The 18,495-nt window shown below is 45.6% G+C and overlaps 1 protein-coding gene across 2 annotated transcripts in view; it reads right to left on the reverse strand.

The window, feature by feature from the left end:
• Positions 1-18,495, reverse strand: part of NAAA (N-acylethanolamine acid amidase) — a 239,719-nt gene that overhangs the window by 185,034 nt on the left and 36,190 nt on the right. For both annotated transcript variants that reach the window (XM_085640978.1, XM_085640979.1), the window contains exon 2: positions 14,916-15,083. In XM_085640978.1, coding sequence (XP_085497104.1) covers positions 14,916-15,083 — 168 coding nt within the window. The remainder of the gene's footprint in view (positions 1-14,915; positions 15,084-18,495) is intronic.

Raw genomic sequence — 18,495 nt, forward strand, 5'->3', positions numbered from 1 at the left:
TTTACGGAAAGTGGCCTACCATTGGTATATCAGTCCGTTCAGCCACGTTCCACTGGGGGAGGGGTGGGAATGGCGGCAAAGACACAGGGAGGAGTGCTTGGGGACATGTTGGGACTTTAACAAATGCCTATTTACGAGGGAGTACTGTAAGTTCCAGCAAAAATGTTCCAAGTGTGCTGGTAGATATGCCCTCATACTGTGTTGTGGGGTGGGGGGTAGTAGAGAGAGCACACAGGCAGGAAAATGGAATCAACACCAAGGGGCATACAGTGGGCAGCTAGGTAATCAGGTGACCGGAAATAGGAGGACGCGAGACACGTGGCATTATGGGCAAAGGCTTATACACCAACTGATGGGGAACAATTTGAATGTTGGCTGGTATGTTACTATGACAAAAGGGATGCAAGGTTGTTGAGCGACGGTTTTGGGGAAGGATTGCGGCTGGGATACAAGGGCCCCTGAGCTACAAGATGGGTGAAGAACTTGAAATCTGCACGGTCACATAAGCAAGTGGTGAGGGCAAAGCTGCAGAAGGAGGTTTAGAAGGTCAGAATGGCAGGCCATTTAGGGCATGGCCCATGCCCAATTTGATCATAGCACCCATTGGGGTAGTGCCAGAAAGGAAAAATTTCAATTTTGACTTATACAGCACTTGTCATGGTCAGAAGGGAGTTCTGCCAATTATTTTATTCCAGAGGAGGTTACATCGGTATCGTATTTCTCTGTGGATGTGGCTATGGCCTTCGTGGAAAAGGGTGCACTCAGGGCGAATTGCGACATTACGTCAGTTTTCTGCTGCTGCTAGTCCATCCAGGGGATTTTCAGTTACTGGGTGGTCAACAAGGAGGAACCCACGGGCTGTGCCATTTCTTGTGCTCTGTTTGAACTGTTCAGCTCCTTCCTACAGTGGGATTTCACGTGGCACACAGGGAAGAGAAAAGTCACGCACTATCTTGATGACTTTTTTTGTGGGTCAACCTGGTTCTGAGGACTGTCAACAACAGTTGTCAAGTTTTCAAGAGCTCATGGGTGACATCGAGGTGCCGCTGACTCTCAAAAAGACCAAACTACACCCTTCTTTGGATATCGAATTGGATGCAATGTCCATGGAGGCGTGCCTCCCGGGTGACAAAAAGGTGCAGATGCAACTGTAACTTGACGCAATGTTGGAAAAATCCAAGGTGACAGTTAAGGAAGTGCAGGTCCTGCTGGGGCACTTGAATTTTGCGTGTAGATTAGTCAGGACAGATAGGACATTCTGTAGGCATTTGGGTATGTCCTTAGCCGGGCTGTCATTGTCTCATCACCACATGAGATTGTCAGCGGGCACGAGAAGATCTGCTTATGTGGCGTAGGTTCTTGAAGAATTTCAATGGCATTCCATTGGTAACCCAAACAGAATACGACTAGGACGTGTTGATATATTCTGACGCTTCTGGAGACTTTGGTTTCAGGCTGTATTGGCATAGGAGGTGGTGTGCGAAGGAGTGGCCCGTGACGTGGATGCACCGGGGCAGGAGCATTGCTTTCCTTGAATTTTTTTCCCTAGCGGTGGCAGTGCCTCTTGGGGGCAGGAGCTGGCTCACAAGAGGGTGTCATTCAGAGGAGGCAATATGGCAGTGGTACAAGTGGTAAGCAGGCAGTAGGCAAGAGGTGAGCAGGTCCTCAAGCTACTGTGCGTTTTCGTGATGGGTTGTTTGAAACATGATGTAGTTTTCAGGCAAAACATATGCCTGTGCTGGACAATGCCATTGTGGATGCTTTGTCTTATTCACAGTGGGAGAGGTTGCATGGGCTGGCCACGGAGGCAGACATGGACAAGACACCTGTGCCGGCAGACATGTGAAACATAGGAGAGAGAGGATGCTTCAGCTGGTGGTAGGGTCGATGGCGGAATCCACCAGGAAATTGTATTTGCAGGTATGGCAGGGAGTTTCTAGCGGGGGGCAAAATGGAGGTGAGAGCTTTGGAGTAGGGAAGAAGACGTAGTACAGTTAATCCTTACATTGGTTGAAAAAGGTCTGTCTAAAGTAACAATAGCGGGGAAACTGTCTGGAATCGGCTTCATGGGCAAGCTCTTCTGGGGTCATATGTCATCGGCCAGGAAGCTGGCACAAAGGATGGTGGAGGGGTGGGCAGGGGAAAGGGGTCACCGGCCATGGCTAAAGAGGCCATTATCAAGGCATTTATTCGGCAATGTTTTAGGTGCATTTCCAACGTTGTGCAGGGAAAAGGAGGAGAGGGGTTTCTTCCCCACTCTGATGTAGCGGATTTTTATTGGGGCCTTCAGGGTCTCCAAACTACTGGGGAGGAGAAGGGTCCCCGGGTTGGATTGGGCAGATGTGGGAGGTACGAGCAGCAAGATTGAGTTGCAGATTTGTCAATCTAAGCGAGATGAGAGAGCAGGGGGAAGATGGTGTTGCTAGAGGCAATTCCAGTCATGTTTGTGTGTCCCGTACGTTGGGGATCAATGTGGAGGGCAATTATCGGGGCCTCTCAAGGAGAGGTTTTTCGCCATGCTGATGGGGCTAAGGAGACTGCATATCAGTTGTTGTGGGTACTGCGGAAGGTATTGTTGAGTCTTGGGGAAGCTCCGGGAGACTATGGGACACTTTCTTTTAAGATTGATGTGGCCACGGAGGCAGCGCAGAGGGGTTGTGGCAGGGATAGATTTATGCAGTTGGTGCCAGAATGCTTTTGGCGATACTTACGCATGGAGAACAGGGGAGGTTTATGAGTCATGATATTTCAATTGTATCTCATATATATTATTCTTTTCAGGTGCTGATGCTGGACCGGAGGCAATTGAATTGTAAATATGAATCATAGGACATTCATTTTTTAAGTTGGCAGAACAGCACGAACACTAATCTCTGGCTTGACAATCATTTCTTTAAAAAGTCTTGGCATGGGAAAGGTGATATGAGACGGATGTATATGTTACAATGCTTGAATAAGTTATTAAAGACACATAGATGTCCAGAAATGATTGTCTTGCACCTGGGCGAAAACAATTTGGTGGCCTGCAAAGGACTGGCTTTGTTAAAAGAACTGAAGAGGGATATGCTGGAAATTAAGAAGCAGTATTCAGGGGCTTTCATCATTTGGACGGAATTCATTCCAAGGCAGCAGTGGAGGGAGGTGGCAAAGCCAGCCACCTATAATAAGGCCAGGCAAAGAATAAAAAGAGACATACACGTTTTTTGTAAGGATGAAATGTTTGGGTGGATAGAACATCCAGAGTTGAGGTACGATGAACTGGAATTGCTTAGAGAGGATAGGGTTCATTTGTCTAGGTACGGGATGGAGCTATATTTATTGCAAATAAAGGAGGTGCTTGAGAGAACACTGAAAGGGAACAGGGGCAACGGAGGTTCTAGTGGGTGGGGGGGCAGTCAGAAAAGTTGGGAGTAGACCTTTTCTGAATGGCAGTGTGCAGTTTCAGTTGCCATGGTTATACATTAATTTGATGGTTGTGAACACAGGGGAATCAGGACAATGGGGGTGGTAATAAAGTTAAACCTGGAGGAAGCAACAAATTGAAAGTTAAGATTTAGGATACTTAGCTAGTTAGATGTTAATATATGTAGGTTAAAGTGTTAATGGACATAAAGAGTAACTGTTCAATGCCAGGGTAGGAGTTACAGTTTAAAGATTAAGATGTTAAGGGGGGGCGGGAGCCTTAGGGGTTAGGGGAAATTAGGGGAAGTATTGTATAGTGACGTGTAAATTTGTGAGGGAAAGGCCTAAGGTTTGTTTGATGTGATGTGCACCTGTCTTCAATAATGCGCCCTTTTTCATACAATAAGCGAGTATGTGGCCGGTGCTTCTATTTTTGGCCCAAAAATTGTAACAAGCCAACCGGGCCAAGATGGTGGGTGTCACCAACAGCCAAAGATCATGCTGTACGACCCTAGTGGGGAGAATAGTCCCGGAGTGCAGTGAGGTGAGTGCCCCCCACACCAAGGTTGCAATGCGTGTACCTGGGGGCCCGTTCTTACAGTTTGGGCAACCCTTGGGCAGTGTGTGTGGGGGAGGTCACTTGCCCTCAGCACCAGGCAATGACAGAGCTCAGAAGTAATCGCTGGTCCAAAAGCCTGGTGGAACGTGAAGGTGGCTTCGAGGTCCTTCGCCCCCATTGAAGAGAAAGGTTGCACCTGCGCAGAGACCCCAGCAGGTCACCTATTTACCCTTAAAATACGCTGGGGAACTGCCTGTGGGGGTCCTGCTGGTCCACACGTCTGGACCCCGTGAGGTGAGGAGGTCATTCGCAGGCAATGTGAGTGGAGCATCTTTTGGGCCCCTCTTGACCCTGAGTAACTGTGGACCGCCACAAATGAATTGAGGCAGCTGCTATATCATAGACTGGTTGGAACTACAGGGGGCCTTGAGCTGAGACTGGATCGGGGGCAAGTTGGTCTGAAATTCCTGGGGGCTCCTAGGCTCTCTGCTCCACTGCTAACACTGAGGAGCGACCAGTGTGCTGTCCTCTCCAACACTATTGTTTGGCAGCCTTAACCCCCAAACGACCCCACCTGACCCAAAGTGAGTGGCAGGGATCTGCCTATCCACATCCTCCTACAGCAGGCGCCCATCGAGATCCAAGCTGATTGTCGCTGCCCACCTGGACACTCAAAATGACCCCGGTCAGAGGAAAGAAAATGGCAATCTCAAAGACATAGGGGCAAAGAACCTGAATGCAGATGAGGGCAGAGCTCAGTAAAAGAAACAGCCTATCACTTGGGAGAAACCTTTAGATATGATGACTAGAAGGCGGCCCTTGTCGTGCACCAATATGTAGAAATGCTATTCACAGGCATACACAAAGATCTGGGAGGCTTGTGTGCCAATATCAACTGAAAGCCATCAGACATTTAAAAAATATGAGAGGGATTTAGGAGAGTGGATTTTTATCAATGGAAGAAAATAGAGATGTGTTAACACAGGAGATCCTACCCCTATAGGAACAAAACGTCAAGCTCTACGTGTATCTGGAGGGTTTAGGAAACGTATCTCAGCTTAATAATGTCAGAACCCAGAAGATGCTGATGTCAATAGCGGATGGCCAGTTGGAGGGATATGTTTCCTCAGTCTTCAAGGACCTCTTTAATCCAGTGGCTCCAGCACTAATATAACTAGATTAAATACAGAGTGTGCCCACCCAGGAGACCCGGGTATTCAGCCTCCAGACGTGCTCACAAGAGTGCACCTCTTTGCACTCGCAGAATGCCGCTTGCCAGAAAGGTGATATCACAGTGGACCGCTTGAAACTACAGATTTTCTAAGACCTATCCGCAGTAACTTTACAAATAAAGGAGAGACATTAAGCTCCTAAATGATCTCATTTTAAAACCGAAAATCAAGTATCGCTGGGGTCACCCCTTCCACCTCGTGTTCACCTGGCAGGGTAAACCAAGGGCAAATCTTTTATGAGAGTAAGCGAAGAAGCTGCTATGTCCCCATGTTAGGCAACAAAACGTGGCTCGCTCTGTACCAAACCTGCTGAAAGAACGATGAAGTCGACTCGGCCTCAGGCTAGTGGGGCTGAAACCCTCTCATAAGGACACTGAAAAAGAGAGAAGGGATCTGACTTGTGGCCTAAGAACACTGAGCAGGAATGCAGATGGCCATGGATATCGACAACTGAAAGGAAGTGGGCCACCATTGCATTGTTAAGAGGTTATTAGCTCTACAGTCTATGGTAGATGTGCCTGACTTAGTAATTTACTGATGGACCCCAGCCAGGCCTAACACATGGTCCTTGCTACCCTGAAAAAAGTGAATGAAGTGAGTGGTCACCAGTGTATCCTTTTGTGGTCCACAAGAGAGATGAAATACTAACCTATCCTTAGTAGTTAGGCCTCTGGGGACTGGGAAGTGTCCTGGAGAGCATGACCAGGTGATAGAATCCAAGTGATTAAAAGTGATTAAATTGAATATCCTCCCATGGCTCTTCTGCTTCTTCAGTACCGCACGGTCCTGATTCTGGAATGAGAATTGGTGTCACTGCAACAAGATTTGACAAGCTTTACATAGGGGGCAGGAGGGCCAGGGCGGGTGGCAGTCTTCTTCAAACTCCTCGTTACTGGGACAGCCTGCCATTGTCGGATATTATCACATACTATAGAGTAGCACACCTATGAGTTACTGTAGAGTGGATGGCAAGAGAGGTAGAAAAGAAGTGTCTCTTTCTGGCTAGGGCGGTGGCCAGGCAATCTCAATGGGACCTTCTGCGGCTGGCGAAAAACCTTAGACCCTCTAGAGAATACTTCTCCAACCCTGTTAGGATTATCTATTGTTCTGAAGGTAAGGGACAAAGTATCAAGGATACCAAATATTAACACAATCCCGTACCCCAAGCACCCTAATCCTTGTGAATACCAACTTTACCCTGGCCAAAAAGAGCAAACATTATGAACCTTGGGGATTGGGGGAATACTGGGTGTTTTCAAACATGCTTCAGGGAAGTGCGATTAAGGTCTTTCTTCAGTGCCAAGGGGAATTCTGCATTCCTGAGAAAAGTAGGCTGCAATATTTCCAGATTAGGCACTGGTGGGCGGCAGCCACGAGGGACTTGAAGCCTTTGGAAAAGTTAGTTAGATCACACTTGGACTTCCGAGGAATAATTTCAGGGTGCTATCTGCTCTTGCAGGAGGGAAACTGTGGAAAACAATGGAAATATCAAGAGAACTGGGCCTGAGACCTTAAGAGAGATCCTTGACAGAGACAGGAAGGAAATTTGGGTAAATATTGCCAAGCTCTACAAAAGTGTCCCACATAGTGAAATGACCTATAAAGTGTTATATCTATCGTACATGACCCCAGTGCACGTACATCATTTGTACCTGTGTGTCCCAGACACATGCTGGCTATGTGGACAACAACAGGGAACCCTGATCTATAGCTGGTGGAAGTGTGTGAGCATATCAATTTCCTGGTAGGAAATCTTTGACATAATCAGGAAATTATGGGCAGGGCAGTACCAGATGACCCAGGTATAGTACTGTTGGGCCTTAAGTCACTGCAAATTGAACTCCATTCGCTCAAGGAGAGGATCCTCCTCTGGCACTTTCTGGACTAGTTCCTTCTTCAGGTTCCCATGCCAGCTTCCCCAATGACATTTCTCCTGTCCAGTTTGCCCGCAGTACGCTACCTTCTGCTGCCTGTCTACCTGCTGCCCTTTGTTTGTGCCTCCACTGCTCGTTTCTTGCTCTGTTTTGCCTTTCTGCTCGTTTTTCTGACCTCTGTTTTGCCTTTTTCTGCCCTCTGTTTTGCCTTTTTCTGCTCTTTTTGCTGCCCTCCATTTTGCTTCTTCTGCTCATTTTTCTGCCCTCTTCTGCTCTGTGATTGCCTTTTCTGTTAATTTTTCTGCCCTCTCTTTTGCCATTTTCTGCTCGTTTTTCTGCCCTCTGATTGGCCTTTTCTGGTTTTTTTTTTGCCCACTATTTTGCCCTGTTTTGCTTTCTGTTGCCCTTCCGGCTAGTTTTTCTGCCATTTTGCCATTTCTGCTCGTTTTTCTGCCCTCTGTTTTGTCTTTTCTGCTTACTCGTGTTTCTGCTCTCTGTTTTGTCTGTTTCTGATTGCTTCTTTCCTCTTCCCGCTGTTTCCTCAAGACCTGGTTTTTCGACAGAGACCTTGCACCCCATCGCCCAGGGGTGACAGTACCACGCTCTAAAAATGCTGACTGATTTAGGACTCTTCATTATGCAACTCCTCTCTTCAGGCTCTGCTCCAGTTTGCCACTCCTCCTGATTCTCCACTGGTGGTTATCTGCCCTCTCCTTCATGTCTCCTTTCTGCCTCTTAGCATGCCTTTCTCCTCCTGGTTCTTCTCTTGTGTTTTACTAGCCCCATTCGCAGTACCACCTTACCCCCAGCTGTGATCCAACATCCACCTCTCCTTGTTCTCCTCCAGTGTTGCTCGCCTTCTACTCAGAGCTTCCTCGTCTCCTGCTCCAATACAACTTCATCCTGCTGGCCTCCTGGTGTTTCTCAACCTCTGTGACTTCTTGCTCCACTCCACCATCTCCGCATCTCCTGTCACTGTAAGCACCACTTCCTTTTATGTCGATTCTCTCCAACGCCTCCCAATACTTTGATTTTGTGTCTTGGAAGAGAACAGTCCTATGACTCTGAAGTAAGGAAGACAGTCTGACTAGGCCACATTGCACACAATGGATGTCTGACTGTATGTGAATTCACAGGTGTATCTCAATTGGTGGATTGACAGCAGAACTGGTAAGCATGGCTACGCCAGTCCTTAGATAATGTATTCCTTACAATTCCACTTAGGGTCTCCTATAGCATGTTTTCATCCTTGAACAGGCAAATGTCGGGCCTTCAGGCTCCCCCATCAGTATGTATGAAAGTTGTTAGAAATGGGGGTCTCCAGTTGGCAGCGGCTGGCGCCGGTGTCAAATAGTGACCCTTCTTCCTAAGTCAGAGTAAGGGGGCTACAGCCTTTAATCACCCCTGCTCAATCCTGTGGAAATGTAGCACACGCAGACAGGCCTATCTCAGAGGCAGTGTGTGAAGCATTTATGACCATACACAATAACGCTGGAAAGACGCTACAAAACAGACACCACAAGCAAGTATAGAAAAATAGTTATCTTTATGTAGGTTAAGCACCAAACTGAGAAATGCTCAAAGAACCACAATGCACATAATTACAGATTCATTCAGGGCGATGGAAGCACTCGTGCGTGCGGGTGGAACGGGCTTAGTTAGAGATCGGGGCCTAGGCGGCCCGGTTATGCACAATGTACCTGGGATATAAAGGGGGCACAGTGCACAGCTTCACGAGGAAGGTGAGGGATGACAGGCGGACTCTCAGCGGCCACAGCTCGTCGGCTGCAGCAGTCCACGGCATGCACTCACGCTAATCCTAGGGCGGGGTTGGGAGGTGGCACCCAGTGGCACACACAGAAGATGGCAAGGTTCGTGACTTAGGGGCTAGCGTGGGCGCTCAGCGGCACAGCTCTTCAGCTGCAGCAGCCCGTGATAGCAATAGCGATGGCTTCTGTAGAAAAACAAGGGTGGGCACTCAGAAGCACAGCTCCTCAGCAGCAGTGGCCCAAAATAGAAATAATACTGATTCTCATAGTATCCTCGTGGTAGGACCAATGCGGGCACTCGGCGGCACGACTCCTCAGCGGCAGCGGCCCACACTAGTGACAGCAATAGTTTTCGTAGCAAGGCCAAGATGGGCACTCAGCGACACAGCTTCTCAACTGCAGCAGCCCACAATGGCGATAGCAGTGGTTTTCGTGGCAAGTCAGATGCGGGCACTCAGCGGCACAGCTCCTCAGCTGCAGCGGCCCACAACGGCAACAACAATGGATTTCGTAGCAAGGCAAAAGCGGGCACTCAGCGGCACAGCTCTTCTGCTGTAGCGGCCCACAATGGCGATAGCAATAGTTTCTGTAACAAGTCAAATGCGGGCACTCAGCGGTACAGCTCCTCAGCTGCAGCGGCCCACAATGACGATAGCAATAGTTTCTGTAGCAAGTCAGATGCGGGCACTCAGCGGCACAGCTCCTCAGCTGCAGCAGCCCACAATGGCGATAGCAATACTTTCTGTAGCAAGTCAGATGCGAGCACTCAGCGGCACAGCTCCTCAGCTGCAGCAGCCCACAATGGCGAAAGCAATACTTTCTGTAGCAAGTCAGATGCGAGCACTCAGCGGCACAGCTCCTCAGCTGCAGCGGCCCACAATGGCGATAGCAATCGTTTCTGTAGCAAGTCAAATGCGGCGTTCCCCACAGTAGGACTAGAGACCCTGGATTTCTCGACAGAGGCCTCACCTGCAAGTAGGATTCCCTTCAAGAGGAATGCGAGCTGCTGACGAATGAAGTCTAATGTCCCTGAGACTTCGGCAGGCGGCAAGCTCAAATCAGGCCCTTGGGTAGTTGCTTCAGTAGATGGATAAAAGTTTCAAAGTCCTTTTCCTCTTGTTACACGGACAGAGGTTCGTCTTCGCATCCTGAAGTTACCCACCTCGGAGGGGTTTCAGCTCAGATCTTTATACTCCAAAAGTTTTTGTTTTTGAGAAAGTCACAAATCACTCGACCCGGCCAGAACCAGTTTGGTGTCGACTTGCGTCACTTTATTTATGAGGCGGCATCCTCCCTTTCAGGGAGAGGGGGCCCACCATCAGACGCCCAGTGGGAGGTGGAGCCATCATTCACCTTGCACTGCCCTGCTCAGATCAAAGGGGTTACCCCTCCCCATACTTCAACGGCAGATTCCTCCATTCGACCCAGGTCGGCCTCAGCCTGCCCTGGCCCTCTAAACCAGACGACCAATACACATACCAAGAAAACACACAGGAAGGTTTAGACAAAAAGATACCTGCTTTCCAAAAGCGGTACTTGCACACTCAGAATATAAAGTCAATCACCACTACTAGATGCACGTTAATATTTGAAGCACAAGCATACCAAATTCGATTTTCCTAACATGTTCCTTGGCACTACTAAGACTATACTAGTTCATACAGTTAATTTATAATAAGGAGCATTCGCGCTGTAAGACTGATTGGCAGTGGCACAGCGCCCAAAGCGTCTAATGCCAGCAACCACGAAGGAGACAAAAACTGACAAAAAATAGAAGGGAGACCTACGCCAATGGTGCCAGGTCTAACAAAAGTCATATTACTTTATGCCCAATCCATAGATAAAATGTGCCAGAGATTCACAATCTTACAGTATACTAGATTCTATGTATTTTGTATAACTATGTCATGGGTTACAGAGGACCGTAACGCAGTTGTGTTTCACAAGGCTCCTGTAGAATATCCCATCCCAGAACCAAATGTTAGGGTGGGCCTGTAGATAGTCAATCAAATGGTGGGAAATAACTAGTTTGTCCTCATTTCTCTTCATACAGCCTAACAGGGTCAACCACTTACCATGAATTGTTAGAAATGTGGTCTCTAGTTGGCAGTGGTTTGCACCCTGTCCAAGTAGCGACCCTCATTCTAGATAGGGTAAGGGAGTCACACAGCTAAGATAACCCCTGCTCACCCCCTTGGTAGCTTGGCACAAGAAGTCAGACTTAGGCAATGTGTAAGGTTTTTGTAAACACACACACAGTAACACAGTAAAAACACAACAAAATGAGTATTCTGAAGATATGGGGGTCACAGGTGCAGTACTTATACCTATTTCATCCTCTGAAGTAGGCAAACTTCAAAGAAAAGTATTTGTAGTGCGCAAGACCCTGCCTTTTCCTGCCCTGTCTCCAGACACAATACGGGGGTGGGGACTTCTTTGGGTGAGGACAGGCACTGCCCTATTCAGGTGTCAGTGACAACTCCTCCCACCACTCTAGTTCAGAGGGCCCATCACTAGGATGATGGGCCTTCAGGATATGCCGGACACACCTCAGTTCCCTTTGTGTGAATGTCTAGAGTGAATGCACAAACAGCCCAACTGTCACCCTAACCCAGACCTGTATTCAGCAGAGAGGCAGAGGCACAGAATGATTACACAAGAAAATTCTAACTTTCTAAAAGTGGCATTCTCAGTCCTGCAATTTAAAAACCAACTTTACTAAAAGATGTATTTTTAAATGTTGAGTCCCTAGACACCAAACTCCCATTTCTATCTATTCCCAATGGGAAGCTACACTTGTAAGATGTTACAAGGCAGCTCTCATTCTCACCTATAGGAGAGGTAGGCCCTACGGTAGTAATAAACGCAATTAGCAGTGTTTCACTACTGGGACATGTAAAACACAACAGTACATGTACTGCCTTTTAAATACACTGCTCTCTGCCCATGCAGCTACCCTGGGCCTACATTAGGGGTGTCTTACATGTAATAAAAGGTTGAAATGGCAGTTTAAAACTGCACTCACAGACACTGCAGTGGCGGGCCCGAGACAGGCTTGAAGGGCTACTCATGTGCGTGGCACAATCAGTGCTGCAGGCCCACTAGTAGCATTTGATTTATAGGCCCTGGACACACCTGGTGCACTGTACTAGGGACTTACTAGTAAATCAAATAGGCCAATCATCAAGAGACCAAATATTACATTTTAGGACGAGCGCATATGTACTTTAGCATTTGTCAGCAGTAGGAAAGTGCCCGGAGTCATAAAGCCAACGAAAAGAGGGTCAGAAAAGTAGGAGGAAGAAGGCAAAACGTTTGGGAATAACCCTGAGTAAAGGGTCAGGTCCAACAAGGATGTTAGAGAGACCGTGGTGGATCAGTGGAACCTGCTCCAAATATCAATACACTACAGAGCTTCATCTTCTAGGTGTCAGTCTTCCTTTTTTCTTTTATATGTTCAATCAACAGCAGCTTTAACTGTTGGTAAACGGCTACAAGATGTTGAAATCCTTATTTCCAGAGTTAGGGTAAGGTCCTGCATTGGGAGGCAAATGTATTGCAAAATAGTTGACCAGTTCCCACCTACTAAATAGGCCGTGTTAATCACTGATTCATCTCAAAGCCCCCTTTTGCTTCAAATGATGGTAGAACGTGCTTCTGATCCAATTGTAAAAGTTAGCTGACACCAAGAACAAATCCCACCAATAACATGTTAATTTCTGCTCTGAACAAGCAAAAAGCCTGACACCATTTGTGCTCTGGGTGACATGAGAAGGGGGAAGGTGGCATTGTAACTATTTTCATCTTATTAGATTGCTGGGCAATCTACAATACCAACTCGCAACTAGACAACTGCCATTAGGAACACTGTACTGGTGTGGATTATATCTTTTTGGAGCAACACTGAGGAGTGCCATCTCCTCCATTCACATCTTCATGGTGTCCGCTATCATGTGGAGTCCTTTGGATCCCCAACCTACCCTCCCTTCTTTTTCTATCATCTATATAGTAACATTGCCTCACCTGGTACAGCCCTTCGTTCAGAGCTGTTCCATATATGCTGATTACACCCGGCCTGGGCTGAATGTTAGGAAAGGTGTTTATTGCATGCTAGATGATTTTCATGCCTGCTCGTGTGGCAATTGACGGGTTGATGTTCCACAACAAAGTCCCCTTCATGGTCTAGCAATTTTTGAATGTAGGCCTACTACCCTCCTCCTGTGCATTTTCAGGCAGTAAATAATCTAGGGCTCATGACGGATCCTACACTAGACTTAACACCAGATAAAAGATATATCAAAATCCAGAGTTTTCCACCTCCATGTATTAAATAAGCTCCTCCATTGCTTGGTTACAGACAATACACAAACGTTAGTCAATTTAAAATGTAAATGTTCAAGAAAAGTGACCTACTCCATCTGGCCCTGGCTCAGCTTCAACTGCATTGGCTCCCAATTCCGTAACTGGTGCGACATAAATCTCTACGCCTAGAGCAGAGGGCTGTGTATGAAGCACAGCCTTCTTTTCAAGCGGTAAATGCCTACTCTACAAACCTGGTTGGGCCGTTCGTTCCACTGTCACCATGCATGTACCTGTTTCAGCTCCAAGAACAGCTTTCATTGGAGGCAGGTCATTATCCATTCAGGTTGCTCAAATATAGAACACTGACTGTGGATCTATGACTACAAACTGATCACAGAGCTGAGGACATGTGGTTATATCTATATTAAGCTAGAGGTCAGTAGAACTTGTTCTATTAAACAGCATTGCCAAGATGTCTCTAGGTGTGTGCTTGCTCTCAATAAATATTAGTAGCAAAAAATACCATATCATTGCACCAATATTGGATACATGTTGGGATACAGGCCATGTATGGCTTCTTCCATTTTGGCTGTCCACGGTTCATCTTTAGTAAAAACTAAGAGCCCGATTTTAGAGTTTGGTGGGTTAATCCATCACAAACATGACGGATATCCCATTCAACTTATTATAGGTACATTATATGCTATGGCACCTTTAATAAGGCAGACGTTTGAGACAGATATTCCATTCAAATATGCAATGGCCCCCTTGATAAGGAAAACGTTTGTGACAGATACTCCATTCAACTTATTATAGATATATTATATGCAATGGCACCCTTAATAAGGCAGACAGGATATCTATCCCATTTGTGACTGAGTAGCCTTCTGCCAAACCCTAGATTAGGCCCTAGGTGTCATCTCACTGGCCTGGAGAAGATCTCAGGTTGTTGATGGCATTGTAACAGCATCTGTTACTGGGTACTTTCCATTTCCAGGACACTCATTTGTTTACAGTTCACTGGATGGTGTTGTTGATAAGCCATTCAATGGAAGCTGTTTGCACAGGTATCATTGTAGAGGTTTGGTGTTGCTCAGGTTGTGTCATCGTTATGCTCTGTAAGTACTGATTTTATCTGATGGGTTACACAGGTGTTTATGTGGAGGTGCTGGTACAAATGTCTGAGGTGCTGGTACAAATGTTCTGCAGCCATTTAACATGGGAAAATCTCGTTTTTATTCTGACCACTATTCGAGGAGCCACAAAGAACACAGAGTCAAACAAAACCCCAAATTGTTCACTGTTTTTGCAAGAGCAGAGTTCATGAGAAGTGCTGAAACTTAAGATTTCATAGAATTAAAGTTCCAAAACATTAATTAAACAGGGGTATGTGATTGCCTCTAGTGACTTATACGTTCTGTCTTAGCTTCTAACCATGAATCCCCTGCCAGATATGGCTGGCAAGAAGCCAATAAAAACGCAGAGTTCTGGTATTGGATAGTGGTGTGATATAAAGGCGAATATATACTGAATAAAGAGTAGCCTTGTACTCCACATCTGAAAGCATGTGGTCTCTTAGCGTGCCTCCGTGCTTTGCATTCAAAATAGGTCTATGTAATAGTTGAATGTATTTAAATTAAAACATCTGCTGAATGCAGTTGTGGTTTACTTTCTAGGAATTTAATTTAAAAGATAATTATTTTTTTTACAATCTGTTAACGTTCAACCTTGCAAGTTTTCCTTCTACCTACAGTGCAGAATTCAAATGGGCACTTACGCACTAACTTCATAGCAAAGATTAAGGAGGAGAGCATCTCCAACACTGACTCCAATAGATTTGGCCATCCCTTTCAATTCGCCGGCGTAGGGCTCACGAAGTAAGAGCTCCACCTCCAAGTCAGCAAGAGGACGAATTAGAACCTGGACCCATTTTGGCGCCACAGAGCTGGAAAGAAACAAAACAGTGATTTGTTAGGATTTGAAGTCACACATCTGACATTTCAAACCATTGATGGGAAAATTAACCATCAGAAGTGTTTCATGGAGGCTTTTGCATGTACATATAAATACGATTGCACAATAGTGTTGTAAACATATCTAACTTGAATTTTAAAGATGATACCATTACATTTAATGAAATCTGCATACACTGTATATTAGTAGATAAAAGGTGAACCAGGCTTTTGGCTTTTCTACCCAACGTATATCAAGATACCTCTTAAAGCGAGTCTCCAAGGACACTTTGCAAGTTGTACTTGTCAAAACTTCATTTTCCTTTTCTTCAAGAGTTTAATGTTAAGCCGTTAACGCTTTGAAACACAGGCACAGCCCAATAAAATAACCATACATTTCAGCTTTGCCAATTACTAATCATTAATAGCAGTGTGGCTTTATGTGTTTTATTTAACACATACAAAAATGCTTTTACTCTTTAAATTTATTGACACAACGTCAGCTGCTTAATGTCTATGCCAACTAGTGGTCTTTTCGTCGTCCCCCCTTAACGCTGGGTCTTCATGGTTTGTCTCTGATTAGTGGCAGGTGGGAATTCAGGTGGACAAGCTGTCAATGATCCGCTGGATTACATGCTCCAATGCGGAGGGCGTAAGTGACATCTCATAGTAGAACAGTATGTCAAGACTTGTGCAGTGTGGGCCAGGGCAAAAAATGATACGCAAAACATGCAGCCTTTACATATTCCTTTCTGAGGATTATATCACTGATGTATCCTCCGGCCAAGGCATCAGTACACCATGCTGGTTGTAGTACATCTATTCTTTAACATTGCACATTTCTACCATCGAAAGGGATGCCCCCATCAAGTACTACAAAGTCGTTTACAAAATATCGTTTTTCATGGATTGCCTTACAATATGAATTCAGATTGGGAAGTTTACTATTTAGTTCTACATTGGTGACATGGATTCTGGAGCTTTCGCCCTTGCTTATATATTTAAATGTTGGAAAACATACTTAATGATTTTACAGAAACCAAGCAGGAAAACCAATGGATCCAACAACAAGTAGTAGATTTAAGAAATAGGATTGATAAACTGCATGTATCTCAAACACCTCTTCCTGTAGCACATTGGGAATCATTTTCTGCTATTCCTGTGCCTAATAGCCAAGCTAGTTTGGCTACTGAGGGGCAAGTTTTGAAGACATCTTTCTCTGTTCCCTTCGCTACCCCTGAAATGTTTGAAGTGTTATGACCAAGGCCACTAGTCTTAAAGGATATCTCGGCACTATACATTTTTGATCGTTTTAAAAAAAGATGATAGAATCTTTGACCTGTGAAATTTATCGTAACTGTAGGCAATGGGTTTCTAGCGTTGGTGGAGGGAAAGAAAGATTTGGTGAACTATCTGACACATTTTAATAGATTGCTGACTGAATCACAAAGTTCAGAGGAACAAAGGAAGAGCTTTATTTTATTGCAGACTCAGGGCCTGATACACAAATATAAACTTAGTGTAAGTTGACATTTTTTGGGGGGGTATTCACAAACTACCAAATAATAGTAAGTTTATGACTGCGGAGTCTCCGCAGTTGGGGCGGAGAACTATGCACATAAAAGATAAGACAGGTCTGTCTTCCCACTCAAACATTGATCAAATGGTCAGTTACAATGGAGTGGGAGGCAGTATCAAATGCACTGAAATATCCAGCACTGTAGCCTGCATCCTGTTGCAAGAGAATGCAGTTGAGGGCTGACACTTTTATCATTTCAGTACTGAAATGAGGCCTAAATTCGCTTTGGTGACAAAGCACTGTGCAGGTTTCAAATAAGATGATGGTGGTTGAGCAGAGGCAAATGACTCCAGGGTCTTTTGGAACATGGAGGGAGGAGAGCTATGGTGGTATGTGAAGAGGACGATAGAGTAAGGCATATGTTTTTTAAAAGGGGAACTACTAATGACTGTTGCTAGCATAAAGGCAAAGAGCCTGGGGAAAAGGTGTTAAAAGGTTTGCAGGCTTGTGATAATGAATGGAGGTCAAGAGTCTGAGTATGTTTAGCTGGGCATGGACCATGACGGGAAACAGAAGAAAAAGAAAGAATTTTATTGAGAATGACCTTCAATTCAAGTGAACTGACATTAAGGAAGGTGGATTTAGTGAGCATAGAATACGATGGGTGAGATATCGAACTAGTATCAACAAGTGGCAACCTCGATAACATTGAGAATGTCTCAAACGTTGTCATAAAAAACATTTTAAAGATTATTACATAACTCTTGTGAATTGGGCAAAGATTGTATACAAATGTAAGAGAGGATAGGGTTCTACAATATTAAAAACTTTGGATTTGTTGGGGGCAATTTGAATATGGGTGCTATAAATGTTAATACAAGAGATATCAAGCACTTTCTTGTTTACATATAGGGCTTGATGATAAAAGGATTTGCCCCGAGGTGCATAGTGCAGGGTCATTCCCACTCCAATTGTTTGCAGCATGGCTTAGTGTCCATTAATTGAAACAGACACCATAGAGACGTTTGCAAAGAAATCTCCGGTTTGAATAATGTAGGAAATGAGATTTTCGCTCATTGAATGCCAAGTTTTGGACTTTAACTGTGAGTGAATCTCACCAAATGACAGTAAATTCTGTGAAAATGGACTGAAAGTGCTAACCGACATGGTCCAACTTTTAAGATAAGACAGCTGCTAGGCAGTTACGGTAAGAGATTGTATGCTGGTTACACGCAAATATGGGAGGACACATGTGGGCTGGGCGTGAGAGTCTACTGTCTAGCTCAGCCCAGTATCTGCGCACAGGTAACTTTTCGCAGAATGGATCTTTTGGTGAGGGGGGCTGACCCCATGCAGGCCTTATAATGAGAGTGGGCATTCACAGCGTAGTCTGTAGTGCTAACTGGAATGCTGTGTGCTCACTGCATTATACATTATGGGCAAAATCTGCAATACCAAACTAATTATCCACATTAGGCTTACAGATGAGTATGGTCTCAATTTCAGGGCAAACGTATACCAAGTGCACATCAACTGTCACTTTTGTAATAACGGCACTCCTTAAGGCACTTCGTGAATTTTTATATTTCTCTGGCTCAACAATAATCAGATGCTAGGACCTTGTCCCCCCATTGGGACAAGTTAGTTACTCTGCTGGCAAGCTGGAGGATTAAAGGCCTCCCCACACAGTACAGCCAGTTTCTGGGAGAGAAAGGGGTGGGGAGTGTTAACTACTCACACTGCACCTGGGATGGGCATGACTAAGCCCATCGAAAAAAAGAGGATGGTTGGAACTCTAGAGCTCAACACAGGTGGGCCTCCCCTTTGAGGTTTTGGTGGGAAGGGATCAGGCAGCTGTGTTAGTTCAGAGGGGAGCAGAAGCTATC

This window comes from Triturus cristatus, chromosome 2_2 (assembly GCF_964204655.1).
Source record: "Triturus cristatus chromosome 2_2, aTriCri1.1, whole genome shotgun sequence".
In the NCBI taxonomy this organism is placed as follows: Eukaryota; Metazoa; Chordata; class Amphibia; order Caudata; family Salamandridae; genus Triturus; species Triturus cristatus.